Genomic DNA, 21,065 nt, shown 5'->3' on the forward strand with positions numbered 1-21,065 from the left:
TTGCCTAAAGAAAATTGTTAGTCATCGTGCCTCTTTTCTTTTTTTTCTCTGAAGGCATCATCGACGGCACTAAAACCTTAGTCGAGGAGGAAATAACTGAAAGGAAGGGAGCTCAGCCAGTTCGCTCGATCTGAGCGCTGGGGATCGAGTATTGGTTGGGGTCGTGGCGTGCATGGATCTTGTGCACAAGATCGTTGTAGCTCAGCATCCGAGTCCTCTCCATGAGGCTCAGCGCTTGAAGAAGGCGCTCCCGATCGGGCCAATGAAAAAAGCTGAAAGAATCGTCCCGATGTGATTTCCTGGCTGCAACGTCGTTGGTGGCCTTCGTCGTAGAGACGTATACATATGCCAGCACCTGTTCAATTCATCGGCCAACATGCGATGTAGCGTTAAGCTGAGGAAAGAAATAAGTGAGCTCTCGGTCTTCACTGTCTGGACATGCGCATTCGCTACATGGCACGATCTCGGGCGTTGCGCTGTATTTTTTTTGCCGAATTCAGGTTGCCAAAGTTGTGTCGTTATAAATTTTTCGACAAAGTTACTGGTTATAGGTAATTGGTTACAGAAAAAAAACTAATTGGATTACAGTGACTGTCACCGAGTAAAAGAAATATTCGTTAAATTACAAAATTGCCAGAAATTTAGTTTATTATCAGAAATTATTACACGTAATTTATTACGTGCAAGTCTGGTTTAGATGTAAAGGAGCCTCCGTGCCTAACTTGACGCCTGAAATACGAGCGGAATTAACACGAAGAGCTCGCAAAAAAAGAAAATTTTAATCGGAAACTGAAGAAAAAAGAAATCGCCGCGACCACCGCGCTCGTCGGAAAGGGCGCATGACCTATAGCACGCTGCTCCTGTTTTGTTGCTGTGTGTGGTTTGAGCTCTGAGGAATCAAAAACACCACCCGTGCACTCCGTACAGATGGTAAATCAACGAAGCTCAAATGTGCGGCCCCGGTGTTTATGTTGACATTAACGTTGTCGCTGGTTTGCCTCGCCGGCCCGAGGCGCCGGATCCTCGACCGCCGACGTCCTCGACCTGACGAGCCGACGATCTGACCCGACGAGCCGCCGGATCGGGCTTACGTTGCCGGATGGGCCCGACATTGCCGGATGGGCCCGACATTGCCGCTTGGGCTCGGCATCGCGCGCCTGATTTTCTGCCGAGGCGCTGGCGCGACGCCGACGAGATCTCTCACGCTCCTTTTACCTGCGCTGTTGATCGTACGCCAGCTGCTCGTCGGGAAAACGAGCGATGCGGGGCCGTCCCATTGCGAAGTCTGATATACTTTTCTAGGCAACAACCCCATGGTTGATGCGACTATGAAATAAGGAAAATAGATAAAGAACTAGTGTGGTGAGATAAAAGATTGTTTTTGGTGAGTGCTTTCATGCCGAATGCTAGTCTCCCTTATAGTTTTTTTTTTAGTTTTCCGATGCTATTCCTTTTCTCGCCTTTCGCGTTGCGTCACTATTCAGAGCGTAGATTCGCCCGCGTTATCGACCGGGTCAGCCAGCCGCGAAGGACGGATGATAAGAGTGGCACAGTATCGAGAGGAAGGCATCGCTACGAATTCGCGGCCCTGGTCAACGCCTCCCAAATAACAGACATGCGCGTTCCGCTTTATGACGTCATGCTACTCGGACCGAAATTTCCACCGTCAAGCCCAGCACGACTACAGCGGGGACGTCAAAAATCGCCGCCGCTTACTCGGGAACTTCCCCATTAGATTTTATGGTAGTCGGGCAGTGTTGCATGACGTCATGGGTTAAAAATTAAAAAAATAAATTATGGGGTTTTACGTGCCAGAACCACTTTTTGATTATGAGGCACGCCGTAGTGGAGGACTCCGGAAATTTCGACCAGCTGCACCTAAATCTAAGTACACGGGTGTTTTCGCATTTCGCCCCCATCGAAATGCGGCCGCCGTGACCAGGATTCGATCCCGCGACCTTGTGCTCAGTAGCCTAACACCATAGCCACTGAGCGGACGTCATGGTTTGAAGTGCACAGGCTTTGTGCTATCTGGGAGGCGTTGCCCTGGTTCGCTACTCTATGCTGGGAGAGGGGGATAAGAGAATATAGAGTGAGAGGGACAGAGAACGGAGATGAGTCCTTCGGGGTTTCACTTACGCCTTTGACGAAGTGAACCATGGACATGATAGACGAGGCGGCGCGGTCTGACGCGCGGCCCTCGCGCCAGAACATCACCTTGCACTGGGAGGACACGCGGCAACCCTGGTAGACGCGGCATGGCTTGCCGAAATCCATGTACACCGTGAAGTTCACGGGCTCTGATGAGCACATGGTGGCGCGAACCTGTTGGCGGAGAGAGAGGGAAAGGACATGAAAGGCGAGGAGGTTACCATGGCGCACGTCCGGTTTGCTACCCTGTGTTGGCGGAGAAGCAAGCACGCTGCTGCATATATAGGCTAAACGCGTCGGCGGACAGGAGCGCCAGCCGACGCGTTTCCGCTACAGCGAGTCGCTTTAGTGTGAACAAAGTTTGGGCACGCGAGGGGTTTCTTTATTGTTTTTTTTTGGTGCTCCCAGTGCCACAGCGTCTACTTTCTTTTGTTCGACATGGAGAAAGGAAGTAGGCGAGCTATTTTTTTTTTCTCACAAACAGATTTATGTCAGATGAGAACCGAGCAGCGCTTGGCCCCTTGTGCAGGTATCTACTATGAATTTTACTGCTAAGTATCCATCTATTCCACCCATCTATTCCATCCATCCATCCATCCATCCATCCATCCATCCATCCATCCATCCATCCATCCATCCATCCATCCATCCATCCATCCATCCATCCATCCATCCATCCATCCGTCAAACTAATCAATCAGCTGACTGGCTGACTAGTTATCGTTTATATATATATATATATATATATATATATATATATATATATATATATATATATATATATATATATATATATATATATGGTCCTTGGTGTCAGTGGCTTCTTATGATATGACTAATATCGGGCCCGTCGGTTAACCCCCTTTCTTCTCGTTTATTATGTTATTTTGTAATTCCGCCCATGCCTGCTCCCATCTGCATGGTACTAAGCCACAGGGTAATAATCATCATCATCCTCATCCTGGTTACGCCCACTGCAGGGCCAAGGCCTCTCCCATACTTCTCCAACTACCCCGGTGATGCACTAATTGTGTCCATGTTGTCCCTGCAAACTTCTTAATCTCATCCGCCCACTTCCTGCTGCCCGCTGCTACGCTTCCCTTGCCTTGGAATCCAGTCCGTAACCCTTAATGACCATCGGTTATCTTCCCCCCTCCTCATTACATGCCCTGCCCATGTCCCATTTCTGTTTCTTGATTTCAACTAAGATGTCATTAACTCACGTTTGTTCCCTCACTCAATCTGCTCTTTTTTTATCCCTTAACGTTACACCCATCATTCTTCTTACCATAGCTTGTTGCGTCGTCCTCAATTTAAGTAGAACCCTTTTCGTAAGCCTCCCTGTTTCTGCCCCGTAGGTGAGTACTGGTAAGACACAGCTGTTATACACTTTTCTCTTGAGGGATAATGGCAACCTGCTCTTCATGATCTGAGAATGCCTGCCAATCGTGCCCCAGCCCATTCTTATTCTTCTGATTGTTTCAGTCTCATGATCCGGATATATATATATATATATATATATATATATATATATATATATATATATATATATATATATATATATATATATATATATATATATACACATGCACTACATTGGACTAAGGACTGACTGACCGACTGACTAGCTAACCCAATACTTAGTAAATGAATAAGTGAAACGTGCTAGCGTTTTCTTTGTCTCAGTGCCGCTCCATCGTTCCGCCTAGCCGGAACCCTTGTGCAGGCGCTTCCGGCAGACCGCGTTCACTCTTGAATGACAAGAGAGGCAGATCGCTCACCGTGCCAGACTCGCAATAGAGGCGCGGGTAGCGCGAGCTTCCTGGCTCACCGTGTTCGTCGAACACGCCGTAGCGATAGTGGGCCCACTCGTGCACCAGCCGGTACGCTGCGAGCAAGAGGGAGAACCCTTGTCTCTATAAGCGACTTGTAAAGGCAAACACACACCGGTGATTGGCAGGGGTGTGTCGTGCGACCGATCGCGACTGGCGCGGCTATATACCAAAACATTCGTGTGGCCGCAACATTCATATGGGGACGAATTAACAGCGAAGCTGTTGAGGCTACATACGTGGACTGCATCCATTATGAAATCGCACATCTTTTTTTTTTTTTTTCACGTGGCACCGCACTACGCCGGCCCAAGCGCCGCCGCGGTCACCGCAGCTCCCATGCACCTGCCGCAACCGCTGCTGCAGCCTCGCCGGCGCATTCGACGCACGTGACCACAGATGCGTAGGTCACGTGCGCAGGCGCCGTCGCCACACTCTTTCCCCCCTCTCATCATTCGTCAAACGGTATTTAAAACAAATGACGCGCATGAAGGCCAACTTGTTAGTGCACTTTATATATATATATATAGGGTTGCTGTTAGAACGCCTGATTTATGTGGTTATTTTTCGACCCAAGATGTTAAACTTATTTTTAGAAGTTGGCGGCGTGCTTGAAGCCTGCTGCTTCACCTCCGCCGCGGGTTGGACCGCTATTGCACTGTCACCGGGACCGGCCTACGCATTCCTGTCCACGCGCCGTGGTTGGACGTAAGGGCCGATTTACGCTCAAACCGCTCATCGCCGCAAGCCGCACCGCACGCGTGCGGTCGCGCGAAAGATTGCACGTATCAAACACTTGTGCACACATTTCGGTTTACAACGTGTAAGGTAAAAATTTAATTAAATTATGGGGTTTAACGTGCCAAAACCACTTTCTGATTATGAGGCACGCCGTAGTGGAGGACTCCGGAAATTTCGACCACCTGGGGTTCTTTAACGTGCAACTAAATCTAAGCAAACGGGTGTTTTCGCATTTCGCCCCCATCGAAATGCGACCGCCGTGGCCGAGATTCGATCCCGCGACCTCGTGCTCAGCAGCCCAACACCATAGCCACTGAGCAACCACGGCGGGTAACGTGTAAGGTATACACTGTGCACACAGTGTAAATGGTAATTTGTGCACAAGTGCTGGATACGTGCAATTTTTCGCGTGACCGCAAGCGTGCGGTGCGGCTTGCGGCATTGGGCGGCTCGAGCGTAAATCGGCCCTAAACCGGCCAGGGTGCCTCTTCTGGGAACGCATACGGGGGATGGCTAGAGGTTAACAGCTGCGCTGTTAAAGAAGCAAGTCATGGCGACGCCAGCAACCGTGACCAACCCGTCGCCACATCGAGAGGTCTCGCGATTGCAACGCATTAACGTGGGCTCGAACCACTGCGTCGTGACGTCAAATAACGGTCGGCGTATATTCCGACGTCTTGGACTTGCGTCGCGCTAACTGATTCAACAACTTTGGGACGCCAGCGAACGGAGCTGAAAAAATCGAGCAGCTGACGACTGAGCCGCGACGGCCGCTTTTAGAACAAGCTGGCCATTTGCGACTGACATTGTCTCACGCCGTTCGTGATTCGATCGCTCCCATATAAATGCGCTCTTAGTCCGAGACGTCACTCTCGGAGTCCAGAAAGCCGTTCGCACGTGACGGCGATTTCCGACTTTACCGGGGCCACTGAGATAGATAGCTAGATAGATAGATGGATGGTAGATGGGTGAATAGATAGATAGATAGATAGATAGATAGATAGATAGATAGATAGATAGATAGATAGATAGATAGATAGATAGATAGATAGATAGATAGATAGATAGATAGATAGATAGATGAATGAATGAATGAGTAGAATTTATTGATAGGAAAGACAGAGAGGTCGACCTGAGCTAGTGCGCTCTAGTCTGCTACTCTGTACTGGGGAAGAGGGAAGGGGAGTGAAAGTATTGGGATGGATGATGATGATAAAGAGAAGTGGTGAGTGCTTATGTACATGAGACAGTTGCCTCGCTAGAGCCGCTAGATAGATAGATAGACAGACGCTTTATGGGAGGCACACATTTTTTTCGGCGTGCATATGGGCGCTCACATGCTAGTCTGCATAGGGAAAAGGGACAGGATGAAGAACTTCAGAAGGTGACTGGAAGAAGGAAAAGGGAAATAAAACATTGAAAAAATTGGCGTCACGCTGATGAAACAAAAAAAAAACCAATAGAAGAAATCTTGACTGTCATTTTTCTTCTTGTAGCTAACCTATTGTACCGCAAGATAAACGAATAATACTCCGAAAATATTTTATCGATGTAAACTGACTTAGCGATTCTCTTCAGAGTTTCCTTTAATGCCGAGGATTCTCACCCGGATCCCCGTATATCTCGGCGATGGAGCCGTTCATTTCCGCCAGGAAGCGCGGCGCCAGGTGGATGTACTCGCCGCGCTCTCCGCACCCCCTCGGCTGCTGCGTGTACGGGGCGTCGCCGTACTGCGGGTTCTCGGCCGCCACCCGAACGTCGGCCGTGGGGAACAGGTTCCCGGCCGCGGCGTCGGTCGCCTGCGGCCTCGGCGGCCACGTGGCCGGCACGGCGATGACCACGCTGCCGAAGTGGACCAGGCCGCCGGTGGCCCGCAGTAGCAGCGACGAGGCAGACCGGAACAGCGCCTTCGACGGGGGAGAGGGCGAGCGAATTTACGGAATAGGTAAAGGCAAGGCGCAGAAGACCAGGACTTAGGAAGAAGAACACAAACGACAAGACGGGCGCCTAAGACGGGCGCCTTCTTCCTAAGTCCTGGTCTTCTGCGCCTTGCCTTTACCTAATTCAAGCATGAACCAACTAGCCCAAGCAAGAGTTTTACTTGAATTTACGGAACATTTTTAGATTGCCCGCAGAACGTATTGCCCTTTGCGGGACACCGGGTTACCTGGACGGCAGGTTACAAAGCTGGTAGCGAAATTTTCTGACATTTTAGAGCGCAGCGCTTGGGTTCCCGTTGCTGTGGCGAGCGTCGGCGTTGGCGTCGTTCTTCGGAGCCCTCGTAACCGAGTGAACGCGGAGCGCGGAAGAAGGACGGCTATAGCGAAGAGAGTGGGAGGAGGAAAGCGGAGGGGGAGGGTATGACGAAAGCGTGAGAAGGAAAAGCGTATAGCGCCGAGCAAGACGGGCTTTGCGGCGGCGATGGGAACGAGATGACGCTAGAGTAGCGCGCGTCCTCCGTTCACCGATGACGTCACCGATACCATATATGGAAACAAAGCGCTGCATGAGCGTAGGTCCGTCTGTGGCGGCTGTTGTGAATGGCGGCCGCGCGTCACCCACGCGCTGCCTCGCGGTCTCCCGATTAGCGAGGCAGTCGCGCCACACTGACAGCTCGATCCTCTAACCATTAGGCCACGGGCGCATGCCTCAGTAACGGAACATCCTTATGTATTTCCCACGGGCAAGCCAGCGCGATGACCTGCTTGGCGCGTTTTAGGAACGCAGCGTGGTTTTTCGGTGTCATCAATGATACATGTAAAAAAACTCAGCGTGGTTTTCGACGTCATTTATTACATATAAAAATATTGATTCCTTTAGTTTTAGTATATTTTTCGAAGAACGGTTACTTACATTAACCGCGATTTCCCTTTGCGTCAGAATTTTAATGCCATGTGGCGAAAGATGCGTGGATGTGTTCATGTTCCAATCGCAGAGGCTGGTGCACAGAAGATGCATTATTCTATAACCGCGGGTTGGACAACTTTGCTTGCTGGAACGAATTGTAACACAGCCTACTTAGACTATGCAGAGCTGTCGGCTTGTGTCATCGTTGTCCCACACGTAGCAACTAGGGTGCGGTGGCTAAAATTGTACCTGTCGGTGCGTGGTTTCCACAGCGGAGCACCGTGTCCCTCCAATGGCGCAAACATGCCTACCCCCCGCCCCCTTCTCCGCGTTTTGACAGAACGCCGGCCGAGACGCTAACCACGATGAAGCAAGGCGGGCCCGCATGTGTGCAAATACCACTTCGCTACTTCAGATTCAGAGAAAAATCACCGTCGATTACGATACTCCCAAACGAGAAATTTGAGCGCCGGTCTATACGTGTTTTCATTTCGCGATAAATTGGCTGGCGCGGACAATGTGGCTCTTGCGCCACATTGAAAATGGAGCCAAGTGAGGCGCGACTGCCCCGCTAACCGTGACGTGTGGGCGCGCGATTCACAGCAGCCGCCGCAGACGGACCTCCGCTCATGCAGCGCTTTGTTTCCATAGGGACTACGCGCGCTACTCTGGCGCCATCTCGTAGCCATCGCGTCGCCCGCAAGGCTCGTCGCGCGCGCGGCACTACGCTTTTCTTCTCACGCTTTCCGCATACCCTCCGCCTCCGCTTCCCTCCTCGAGCTCTATTCGCGATCGCCGTCTCTCATCCCCCGCTGTGCTCCGCGTTCACTCACTCTTTCATACTTTTGCTTCTGGTGCTCTTTCTCTCCCCCTACTTTCATTCCCTACCCCCTGTGCAGCGCGGTTGACGTGTCCTCTGCTGAGAGACAGTTACTGCGCTGCACTTTACCCCAACCTTTCCTTCCCATCATCAAGAATCTCCTTCTCTCTCTCTCTCTCTCTCTCATACTTTTGCTGTGCTCGTTCGCTCGGTTACGACGGCGCCGAGGGAAGACGCCGACGCTCGCCGCAGGAACGGGCGCCCAAATAGCTGCACTCAAGATATAGTGCTGCGTGTGCAGGCGCGCTGCAGTAACTACAAGCTATAATGACGCAAGTTCTCATTAGTTACAACGTCCACAAAACCCTACATTTCAAAAGCAGGAAGGGGACGCAACACATGGTGACCACCGTTACCATATGCCGCAGCATATACGGGAACGCGAGGTCAACACAAGGCGACAACGCCGACAAGACCCTGTAGTTCTATCACCCATGCTGCTTGCGGTCGTCGAGCTTTATTCTGCTCGTGTTCCTACACACGCCTCAGCAGGCGTTTTTACTCAATCAGCTTACATTTACGGCAATTGATACTGCCACTACAGCTACGAGCCGTTACACTTCGTGTACTATTCCGGCATGTTGCTATCGCACTGATCGCTTCGCCGTAAGGGCGAAACTGCGATTTTTTTTTATTCGAAAGCTATCCCTGCTGCATAGAGCTTTTGATGATACGAAAACATTTGCTTTCAAGTGAAGTACTTTCCGTCATGTAAGAAATTCAGGTCATAAGAGGACTACGGAAATCACATGTCAAAAAAAGAAGTATTAAACATTTAGAAAGCAAGAGCGTACCTTGATGTTCTCGATGATTCGTTCGTCCGGCTCGACGGCTGGGTGAATGGCCACCACTATGTCTTCGTACCCGCCGTTGGCTCTGTTCAACCGGGCACCTCGGCCACAAGGCGGCAAGGACAATGTCACCGTCACCACCAGCATCGTGGCGAGTCGCATTCCTGCAGACTGCGATACAAGTTTCTTAACCTTTCTTCGAAAACATTTCGGACCGAAATTCAGCTCCTAAAGGGGCTTGAAAGAGAAAAAAATAAATATTTGTAGTAGTAATTTACCTTTCTACAATAGCAAAAGAAATGTTACTCCTGTCGTTTAGAGGATGTTCAATAAACAAGACGCTACAACGAAAGACGGGCGAGCCATGACGTCATCGATTTTTACCGCATCATGCTTGGGCTTAGTTTGGATTTAGTCGGCAAATACGGTCTGCGTAGTATTCTAAGAAAACAGCCAAAGACAGAACTAAGCAAGATTCGGAAAGTTCGACGGAGCCGCAACGGCCAACTGCGAAAGAGAGAAATTGAAATCGGTGACGTCATGCTAATATACAGCTGCTGGTAATTGACCGCGAAATTCAAAGAATTGAAATTTGACCTTCGTCTTCTCTTTTATTTAACAAATGCGAAAAAAATTAACGAAAGTGCTTGTTTAAAAGAACGCCGATTAACGTAAACCCGTTTTAGTTTTTCTCTTAGCTGTCTCTGAGTCAACACTAATGGGCAGCAGCTAATCCCATTAAACTATGAAAATATTATTTCAAAAGCTCATTCGTATTGATATGGTGAAAAAAGAACGTCGATCCTTATCGCCTTGAGACACAGATTATGATGGAGTGTCGATAAATGCGTCGAAATTACGTATTTCTGTGCCAAGGCGATGCGGAAGCTTAGAACAAAAGTTATTCTGAGGTTTTGTAATCTGATTGAAAATTTTTGGCGTATGATCACTATAGTTGCAGGCTGCGTACCCTATAGGCACGGGTTGCGAGATTGACGTGTTATGGTATCTAAGCTGCCGTCTTCATGTGCTAAATTCAATTAGTAGTCAACGCATGTCCTGTGTTCTGTCGCTTCTCCTTGTCAAAAGTGGTAGAGTTGAAGATGGATCGGCGCCAACATGCCACATTCGCAATGCTGACAAGCACCTTTCTTGCCATATCAAACGTGAGAGGTAAATTTGTCTACGTACACGAAGATGCTTCTTCTGGCATTTAACAGCGACGTGTAAAGAATAATGTAGATTCAAATCGCATTTTCACAATACAACAGGAGCGTCCCCTTTGAAACGGGGTGATATGTTTAACTGTGTTGTAAGTTATTAAAATTCGCCATTTTCTTTAAATACGTCTTCCTACACTTTTAACCTTATGTACACTTTTAACCTGCTGGGCCTGAACAGCACTGCCTTTCGAGGCACGCTTCGTGCAATGACCACAATCATTTCAAAGATTAAGATAAGATTGAGATACGATTAAGATAAAGATAAAGCCTTCAGCTCTCTGCAATTACAAAGACAACACGAACAGGCGCACTCATCGGCACTTACCAAACGTTCAGTGTGACCACATCACAATCACTTTAAAGACGGCAAGCCTGACTCTCCGCAATTTCACTCGCGACAAAAACAGTCCTAGCTTACCAGAAATTCCGTGGGACCACTGCTGCTTCCCACGACTGCAATGAGTTGACAGTGGGGCCGTCGATCAAGCAAGGTTCGGGCCCGCAGCACAGTCACCAGACAGGCAGGTCTACAGCACAAGGCAGCAGCCACTGAGAGCCGTGAGCGAGAGACTGGATAAAGTGAGCGTGGTGCCCCCCCCCCCCCCCTTTTTTTTTTTCGGAGGCACGTTTTCTCCACCATGCGGGAGAGAGAGAGAAGAAACTTTATTATAAAGTGAAAGGATTTATGTGGTTGGGGCCCTCAGTCCAGGGCCCCAATGGCTGTCGCCACCGCTCGTGCTCGTCGTATCAGGGCCAGCCAGACCTGAGGCTCGGAGCGACGGAGGATTGCCTCCCACTGCGCATATGTTGGTTGGGGGGATTGTAGAAGAGGGATATCCTTAGGTGGTTGAGGCAAAGAGGCATCATTTAGTCTGCCTGCGTTGTTTCGCGCCTCGCACCTGCAACGTCCGTTGCCATGATCTGTTCAGGCGGTGTTGTGCTGAGCTTCTCGTGTTCAGGCGCCGTCGAAATCCGATTCCGCATACACACTCAGCCTAGCGTGGGAAATGGTTCGCCGTCTGCAGGCCTTCTGGAAGAGCAGCGCCTCTCCCTCATGCCGTGGGAGAGGATGCTGCCAAGTCTGAGACCACTGCACAACTCCTGCCAGGACCAATTTGAGACCGTTTCATTGGGGGAGGAGGATAGGGCGCGCGGAGAGCCTTTCCTCCTCTCTGGCTTGGGCGATCCGGCGCGGCGCTGCTTGACAGTATAGCTGTCACGTGCTGCGGAACGATTTCGAGATGTTTTAGGTCTTACCTTGTGAAATTTACGCCATGTTCGTTCATATAAGGTCGTCAGGGAAGCCTTTCGGTGCATTGGTAACTACTGTAGGCAGAAATATGCCTTGGTGGCGCACAAATGGGACGCGCACAATCAGCCGCGGTGTACGCGCATTATCAGTCGCGGTGCGTGTATGTGTTGTTTACAATTTTGCTTATATCGATTTTAATTCAACAAAGAAAACCGGCCTCTCTGTATTACCAGCATTAAATGGTAAATCAGCTCGCTGTCTGATCGATTGGCGTAGGGAGTAAAACATAAAACATAAGAGCGCACGCTCGTGCACGGCCAACCTAAGGCAACCACGAAACAGCTGAGCGGCAGGCGCTATCAAATACTTGTGATACATTGGCATCGTTCTCACGCATTTCAAGTCTAGTATGCTTGAAATTACCATATGTCTACGCTAGCCGTGCTGCATGAGGCTCATGGCGCGGCTCAACACAGCTATCACTGCGGTTGGTGAGGCAGCACGATACATATATAATCTGTGTCCTTCGGCATTGCCTTTTTGGCCTGTATACAGCCTTAATATATGAGAGGGTTCGCATAAAAAAGAATGCGATGGCTATTTTTGAGCGCAAAATTTCCGTAATACGTGTGAGTGCGTCGTAGAGAACTGAACGAACACAACCGAAAAAAAAAAATTCGGTTATCATCCTGTTTCTCTAAAAAGCAAGAGAAAACAGGTTAACACCGCACAACGTTTATAAATATATAACCGCTGATGCCGTATGCTTGGCTCATGCGCTTTATAGAACAAAGATATCTGTAATCCAGCACCTACTACTGCTTAGGACGCTCGCGCAGTTCGTAAACGCTCGCTTTGCTGGACAAGCCTAATTCAGACTGTAAGGTATGCTGCTCTTACTAGCCAAAACTATTTTATTCATGGGTGGAAATCTCATCCATCCAACCAAGTAGTCACGCAATGTAATCTTCACAGAACAGTTTGGACGCTCGCAAAGTATAACAGCACAGCTCCTATCGTAGCAGAACGGTGCCCACGCGGTTACGATCGTCGCGTATGTTTCATGGCTCCTAAACCGCAGCTTAGAAATAGAGGATAATACTGTAATAAGGTCACATTAGTGATTGGAACATTCGGAAATACACAATTGATCTCCGAGGCTGATTGTAGGCTCAAATATGCGCGCACACATCACGCTGCGTGTTCCGTCCACCTCAACGCTCAGCAGAAATTCAGGCCATGAAGCCTTAAACCAGTTCAGCACGTCTCACAGAACCGTTTACCACGTAGAAGACGCACTTCATACTGAACAAACCGCACGACCGCGAAAACAAACGCCAGAACCTACCGCCGAGCGTATCCACGCAAAAGACCGCTTTCACCCAAGCCAGTATGGCGCTGCTCATAGGTGGAGCCACTGCGTTCACAATATGGCGGCGCCTACAAAAAATGGTCTATAGGAAAGAAGAGTACTGCCAAATTACGAACCAATGGATGAGAACTTCTGGGAAATAAGAAATGTCATTTGATTGCACGTTAGGGTGCACTGTTGTAAAATAAATGATATATAAAGATAGCATCCAGCTTTTGTGGGGCGGAGAACAAAGGTGCGACCAATTTCCATTGCTTGCCTGGAGAAGTCTTCTGATTGAGCCCTGAGTAGAAGAATAACAGAAGCAGTGTTGCGAATAGGAGTTTCGGAGCGTAAATTTACTTACGTGTAAGACGACCTAGTGACAGTAGCATCAAGCTTCACGGATGTAACTTGCACTATACAAAACCATTAACCGATGTGGTTCCTTGTCTTGTTTCGGGTGTCTCCTATCGGAAATAGTTTAGACTACAAGGGGTTCTTATAACGGGCATCTATCTAATGCGCGATTACACGTCCGCTTTCGCATTCCACACTGCGTCAGAATGTGGCTTTCGCTGTTGAAACGAACCTGCAACCTCGTTCTCTGCACCGCAGCGCCAATGCAACCCCAGCGGGCCCGAAGTTATTAGAAGTAAACACTAGGTTTATTTGAAGTTTATTTAAGAACTTATCATACGCTTAATGGAAAGGTTATGTTTATTGGAACCGAAATATAAATGCTTATTAGAATCTGAAGTTCATTGAGAGCTTATTAGAAGTTTATTGGAAGCTTAATTGAAGCATATTGAGAACTTGCTCGAAGTTAATTGGGAGATTATTGGATGGTTATTAGAAGTTTACTGGCAGCTCATTGCAAATGTTGCTAGAAGTTTGTTGGCAATTTATTGCAAGCTTATCAGAATTTTATTGGCGGTATGTTGGCGTTTCTTTTTCCTACCAAAAGAGGGGCACGAAACAAACACCGCAAAGCCTGGCGGATGCCAACTGGCTACCTGTAAAGTTCAGCTGATAAAAAATGCACTCAGGTTGATCATAATACACAAATTGCCCTGAAAGGGTAGCTGTAACACAGTACGCTAACAATTTGTACAGCGCAAGGATGTTCTAACGCGTAATGTTTGTGCTACACTTAAATCTCCATCCGTAATGTAAAATATGTAAAGATGCACCGTGCCGCCTTCCACCATTTAATTTACGACCGAGGAAAGAGCCGAGTTGGCTCCGAAACTTGGGCTCCAGCTTTCAAAGCGCGTATGTTGCATACGTTTGCAGTCACTGAGATACTAAAATTTGAGAGCCAGCCGAGAAAAGTATAAAGTTGTAGTAGTATATAGTACAGTACGTGTCGTCGACATCCTTCTGGGGCAGAAACATCAGCAACTATTCTTTAGAAAGCAAGGTTGCGTCGAACTTCTTGTGATGCTGTATTTAGTACACGAGGAATGCGATAGCACATGAGACGCTCTGCTGTCAGACAGCGCAGTGACGTCGCTTTTGCCACGAGCAGCCATCGGGAAAGAGGACTCGGATCAAAAAAAAAAAATTATGGGGTTTTACGTGCCAAAACCACTTTCTGATTTCTGATTTCTGAAAGATCTCGGATCAAAAAAAAAATTATGGGGTTTTACGTGCCAAAACCACTTTCTGATTATGAGGCACGCCGTAGTGGAGGACTCCGGAAATTTCGACCACCTGGGCTTCTTTAACGTGTGCCTAAATCTAAGTACACGGGTGTTTTCGCATTTCGCCCCCATCGAAACGCGGCCGCCGGGATTCGATCCCGCGACCTCGTGCTCAGCAGCCCAACACCATAGCCACTGAGCAACCACGGTGGGTCTCGGATCAACGCCATCGGCAAAGCTGTCTGTCCTACGGTACATAGTTCCCGTGGGAAGGCTACCTTCGACTCACGAGAAGTCGTGCACTGCCGTGGGGAATTAAAGGCAATCGTTGGACTTTCGGGGTACGACGTAAGAGTGCACTTGAGAAGCGAGCGAACGCCGAGTCGCTGCCGCCGCAGAGAGGAAGGCATGCAGCCTGTCAGCGTTCGTGACACCCGTAGTGCCGTGTGTCGCATGTTACGATTGCTCGGGCGGCGAAATCGAATGCTCTCAGTGGACGGCGAGCCGGGAAAGGGGGTCCAACGCCGAAACAGCCGCCGCGCGCAATGACTTGTTGACTGCTTGAGAGTGCCCACAGAAACAGTTCTGTATCGTGTGTATGTGTGTGTATGTGACACGCACACATCTGTCTGCACGCCTCACTTCTTTTTTTGCATAATGAATCCTTACCAACTAGCTCAGCTTTCACTCGTTCTAAGTGTGTATGTGTGTGTGTGTGGTATTTTTAAAATTCTTTTTCTCTCTCTCACCTATCGCATCTCCTTGTCCCTCTCCCGGTACAGGATAGACAACCGGAGATTATCTCTGGTTAACCTCCCTGTCTTTCCTTTACCCTCCCCCCCTCTCTCTCTCTCTTTACATTGCGCAGATTCTGCGAGAGGGGGCGGGGCGTCTGCAGTTCACGGGCATCTCGGATGCCGTATATAGCAGGCAATACTACGCTGTGTAGACTGACGTAGACTGATGTTGAAGTAGACTGACGTTGTGTGCGTCGCGTGGAAGAAGTTATTCAGACGATGGCCGTGTGCTTCTGGCGTCTTTAAAAGCTTCGACACGTAGTGACACCGCTCAGGCGCCACTACGCTGGCCGCTGCAGTGGTGCAATAAAATTTGATCAATTTGAGAAGGCGAGCATTAATATATTTTGAACATTTTAACAGAACCTTTAACGTAAAAGGGATACGCTGCGAATGAAAGTTTAAAGACTTTTGCTTGCGCGACGCGATTAAAAAAAATCTGACAAATAATTTAATCAAGAGCGTAGACCTTGTATTTGCATAGAATAGTATAACGTATACGGAATTAGTAAACATTCGCCGCCAACAGCGAAAATTCACCTACAGCGCCCATGTAATTGATATAGAATAAAAAATAAAAGAAGCGAAATTGACTAAATGTGTTCTTATCCCAAATGAATTTAAGATAAGAGTCAGTGCCCTCGCTGGGTTGGTTCACAGATGTGCTTCTTATACAAATATCTCGTTTCAAGATTTATTATTACTATGTTTTTACTTAGTATGCTTCCATAACGCACATGCTGATGAAAAGATCTCGATGAGTATGCGGATATGTTAGAGGTATTTGCCTGACATTGGCACGCCGGCACGCTCCTTGATGAATGAACTGTCGGCTACGAATAAAAATGGCGGCAAGTTTGGGGCTCTTTCGTGTCTTGTCGTTTATTTTTCTTTATTCCCATAGTTTTACAACCTTATTTAGCACCTGCAAAAAAAAAGTACGACGCAAGCCCATCAGCAATGCTTTTCGTTTCATGCTTTCTCTAGTCGCTTCCTTAGTAAGTTGCTTCTTCCATTGTCTGCCGAGCTGGTTTTTTCAGCTGACAAGTCGGTGACCATGCACAGTAGGCGCTTTTTATCACGAAATTCCCTCATTAAATCTAAATTTACAGAGCTCTAGTCTGATCACGTCTACACTGTGCCACCTCTGTAAGAAACATGTGAATCTATTAATCGTTGTTTTGTTTTGTTATTATTCTTCGCGGTTTATTAGTAGAAGAAAGGGGCTCTTCAGAGCTCCGCTCGCTAATCTTGGTTAGAATTTAGGCGCTTTGGTATTAACTTTCCCATGGGACATACACGAGCTAGGTTTTGGCCACAGAGATGTGTGTGTGACGCGGTGTGTGGTTTCCTTCAAGAAACGTATATCATTTGGCAAGTCAATTCCTGTTTTCTTTACTATTCTCAACTGAAACTCACTTTGGCCAGAATAGTTCGATTAATCTTCTTTCTATCTCACTCGTTGACTCATCCCATCTTGCGACTCGATCACGCACTTTATTATTTTTTTCTCACAGCCTTTACCTTTTCTACCGTTACGCTTTATTCCTTAACATTATGTTCGTTTTTTACGCGGACGCGCCATTCTTGACTCACATCCGCTATTGTTGGTACGTGCCATGGCGCGTTTAAGGAAGGAGAAAATAAAGAAAAATGAAGAAGAAAAAGAACGAGGTCGATATTATACGACTATAGCGCCACTACAGTCATGGCATACGCCCTCAGTTCGGGGCTATATAGCAAGCCGTGGTCAGATGGGAAGAGGACTTGGCACCCGGAGGTGCTGCGTCCCAGCGCTTACATGTGCTCATAAACCCAACATCATTCGGTACATTGGCCCCGGCGCTCCCCCTCTACCCGGGCTGACTGGGCGTGGTGGCTTTGGTTCGGGCCAATGGTCCTTCCCGGACAAAGGGGCTGTTGTGGGGCAGCACAACTGAGTTACTGCACTCAACACACAAACAGCCATGTTCGTCTTACAGGACGCAAGCGCCTGACTGACCCTCGGACTGCCCTGACGCAAAGGAGGTCAAGGCATACAACCATGGAGATCACCAAAGCCATCCGCGGAGCAGCGCGACCACACGAAGGCTGCGCCACGACCGGTTCCGGCCTCTGAGTTACAGTGAGCCAAACAAAACCCCGTAGATCGACTGGCACACACGGCCGAGTCGAGCGACCTTTAGCGACCGTAGGTGATAGGCACAGGGGGTGCCATGCAAGCGCCGTCGCCGAACGGGAGCTATCTAGCCACCCTACGGGAGCAACACCAGTTCAATGCCTCGTTTACTAGATGCCTGCTGCGTTGTACGGTAGCTCAGTTCCGGGCCCTCTCCCTTTCCTCTCCTCCGCGAAAAGGCAACGAGCGCCTCTCATGGCGAACGCCTGCAACTTGCAATCACGTGCTGCAGCCTCTGAGATTGACATGGCATCTGTCATCGTCTCGGAGGCCCGCGATAACGCTCACTAACAGACGCCCGCGCATATAACGGGCCGGCGGATGCATCCAGCCGCCGCTGCCATATCCACCGGAAGTTGAAAACGCAACGAGCGTCGCCTCACGGAATTTATGCTGAACTAACTTCAACTAAGGGAACCGCCGCTACAATGGGAAAGCGAGCAACGCGGCGTGCATCTAGTAAAGGAGGCATTGGCCAGGTGTACCCGCCGGCAGCCTGACAAGTTGTTGAGCCTAGTTGCCACGTGACCCCGCGTGGTCAAATTGTGCGAGGTCCCCGGTGTCGTTCTGGTGTAAACCTCCCACACATGGCTCCTCCCAGGAGCAAGATCTGTGCGTCGCCCAGCGGATATATTTGCCCGCGAATCGGGTCCTCGGCTCTTTCACCCTCCGCGCGATAACATGTAGGCGGCAATTTTGAGTGCGAAGCGACAAGTCGTCGTTAGAAAAAAGACTAGTGTCGGGGCTATAGTCGCATACAACTTTAGAAAAAAGGGGGGGCCCCGCCCAGATGACCGAAGCGGCGATGTCACTGGCCGTCCGGCGCATGACGTCGGTCCAGAGTGCGCGCCCATTGGTGGATGCTCGTGTACATCCGCCTCGGAGGAGTAAACGCCCCCTTTTTTCTAAAGTTGTATCCGACTATAGAGAGTTCTGTTTTTGCTCGGTTTGTGCCATATGTGATACCGCGACGCGTGACACGTTGTAGGACCCGTTGGGTATGCACGTCGTATACAACCCGAATTACTGTGGCAGTGAGCTGACCGCGGGGCGCGCATGTGTGAATACATGTCCCGGTGTGTCAGGCCTTATTTGTTTGACTAAGGAATCCCGTGGCTTCCACAGTGCTTCGAACGACGTGTGAGGATGGAGTAGAGTTATCGGTACGGACAGACTACATTTTATTAGAAAAAAAAAAAGTCAGATACTGAACTTGGGTGCTTTCGAGAACTGTTCTGGAGCCCAAGACGACTCGAAGACGAAAAATGCTTTGAAATTCATGACGTCACGCTGACCTACCGGCAAGGCGGTTACGGCGCGAGAAAAAAAAGAGAGAGAGAGAGTTTCGAACTTCATCTTATCTAATAGTCAACCTGCTTACGCGAAATATAACGTAAATAACATTTTGAAGGAACACTCCATTGGATAAACTACTTTATACTGGCGGACAACTTTCCGTGGCAATGAGGGGAAAGCTACGGGCGCGTGACTTCTGTACATGTGTTAACGCACCAAGTATAGTCCGGCAGCGTTTGACAGCGCTTTTGGTTGCTCGGAGAGAGAGAGAGAGAGAGAGAGAGAGAGAGAGAGAGAGAGAAAACTTTATTTGGTTCTTTCAAGGATTTAGCGTCTCGAGGTCTCCGTCGTCTTCTTGGGCGCCGGCGACTTGGAGCCACTTCCGGCAAGGGTGGGCACCTCTTCCAGGGCTCCACTGAGCCTAGCTACCTCACTAGCGGAACAGACGCCGAATCGACGCATCTTCACATGCGACGGTTTCGCGTTTGCGCACACGCGGAAATTAAAAGCCGCAAAATAAGTGAACTTTTGCATTCGGCGGCGTGTTTTATCCTAAAAAAAATTATGGAGTTTTACGTGCCAAAACCACTTTCTGATTAGGAGGCACGCCGTAGTGGGGGACTCCGGAAATTTTGACCGCCTGGGGTTCTTTAACGTGCACGTAAATCTAAGTACACGGGCGTTTTCGCCCCCATCGAAATGCGGCCGCCGTGGCCGGGATTCGATCCCGCCACCTTGTGCTCAGCAGCCCAACACCATAGCCACTGAGCAACCACGGCGGGTATGTTTTATCATAGTTAACTGTTGCTAGTAAGGTGTTCATGTTTTGTCTTCCCCAGCTTAAACTTGACGTGGATGAAAACACGGGACTCTTTTCAGAAGCGCTCTCACTTGTGCGCGATTTGTCTCCGTAGCTTCCCCTTCATTGCCACAGGAAGTTGTCCGCGCGTATAGTTTTATCTCTTTAGGGACCCTTTAATGCAGGTGAGTCATTCCGCGTAATGTCCAAAGCCAGGCGCTCAAGCAACTCTTTTTTTTTTCAAGGAAATGCATAAGATAATTAGCACGACGGAAAAGCCTTCCACCAAATTTTTCAACTGTAAAAATAAAATTTGGGGGGATGCAAAAAACGTTTAAATCTCCCCAAATCGGACCAATTAAGGAACGAGGAAAATGTGTCAAGAATCTGGTAGTTTCCTCATTGTTACGTTGCTCACTGCCCCATTATTTGGGGGACGTGGCTCACTTAATAGAAACTAGATCGCGCATTCTTTTCGTGTTTTCCACTTTGTAATTAGGTTTTAAAATGATAGCAGAGTACAGCGTTTTCTACCAGGTACTTGCGAAAAAAAAAGATGCGTTATGAAAGGTCATACAGACGATATGAACGCGCACAAAACACGTTATCTGAAAGAAAGTTAATTTGTTCCCCAATGTTGCCGATCAGCCCCGAAACACCACACCGAACTTGGAATATACGCAGAATATTGGCCTATGTTAAAGCGTAGAATGAAAACTGTAACGTTCCTAGGGGAAAAAAAAAAATCCTGAACATGGCTATATATCTTTACACATGAAGTTTACAAAAGGGGCGATCTTTGTTTTAAGGAAGAAAAATAAATTTTCACGTTCAGAACCAGCATCGCAAAATTTGTAAGTTGGCTTTACCGCGCAAATTTACGGCGAGAAATACAAATCGGACTAATTCACGCGGCAGTGAAAATTCGAGTCCTGTGGTTTCGCTGCACCTGAATGTAGGGCTAAGAGATGCGGTGGTGCAGCACGTCAATGTGGTTTGCCTTGGAGTTTCTGTCCCCAGCAAACTATTCGTGATGTTGCAAAGAAAACACTCGAATAAGGAAAATTTTCCATCTCAAGTTCGACAGGCATTGCACCCGCCCGTCGCAGGTTTAGCAAGAAAAATTGCGGTCGAGCCTGTACGGGTTGGGACAGCTGGCGTGGAGTGAGGAAAGTGTTAGGTAACTCTCCTTGTCGCATTTTTTTTTCCTAACCGCACGTGCGCATTCAAGACACTGCTTTCGCGGAGAAAGAGAAGTTTGGTCTCGATCTCGTCGTTCG

The 21,065-nt window shown here is 48.7% G+C and overlaps 1 protein-coding gene across 1 annotated transcript in view; it reads right to left on the reverse strand.

Moving 5' to 3' along the window:
• The window catches only part of LOC139047509 (calcium-activated chloride channel regulator 2-like), a 42,347-nt gene extending 31,440 nt beyond the window's left edge, over nucleotides 1-10,907 (reverse strand). Inside the window, exons 1-5 of the mRNA XM_070521319.1 lie at nucleotides 10,884-10,907; nucleotides 9,246-9,413; nucleotides 6,331-6,631; nucleotides 3,933-4,039; nucleotides 2,140-2,325 (exon numbers count right to left, since the gene is read on the reverse strand). Of these exons, the coding sequence (XP_070377420.1) occupies nucleotides 2,140-2,325; nucleotides 3,933-4,039; nucleotides 6,331-6,631; nucleotides 9,246-9,404 (753 nt within the window). The 5' untranslated portion in view covers nucleotides 9,405-9,413; nucleotides 10,884-10,907. The remainder of the gene's footprint in view (nucleotides 1-2,139; nucleotides 2,326-3,932; nucleotides 4,040-6,330; nucleotides 6,632-9,245; nucleotides 9,414-10,883) is intronic.
• Nucleotides 10,908-21,065: the final 10,158 nt, after the last annotated feature.

This window comes from Dermacentor albipictus, chromosome 7, assembly GCF_038994185.2.
Source record: "Dermacentor albipictus isolate Rhodes 1998 colony chromosome 7, USDA_Dalb.pri_finalv2, whole genome shotgun sequence".
Taxonomy (NCBI): Eukaryota; Metazoa; Arthropoda; class Arachnida; order Ixodida; family Ixodidae; genus Dermacentor; species Dermacentor albipictus.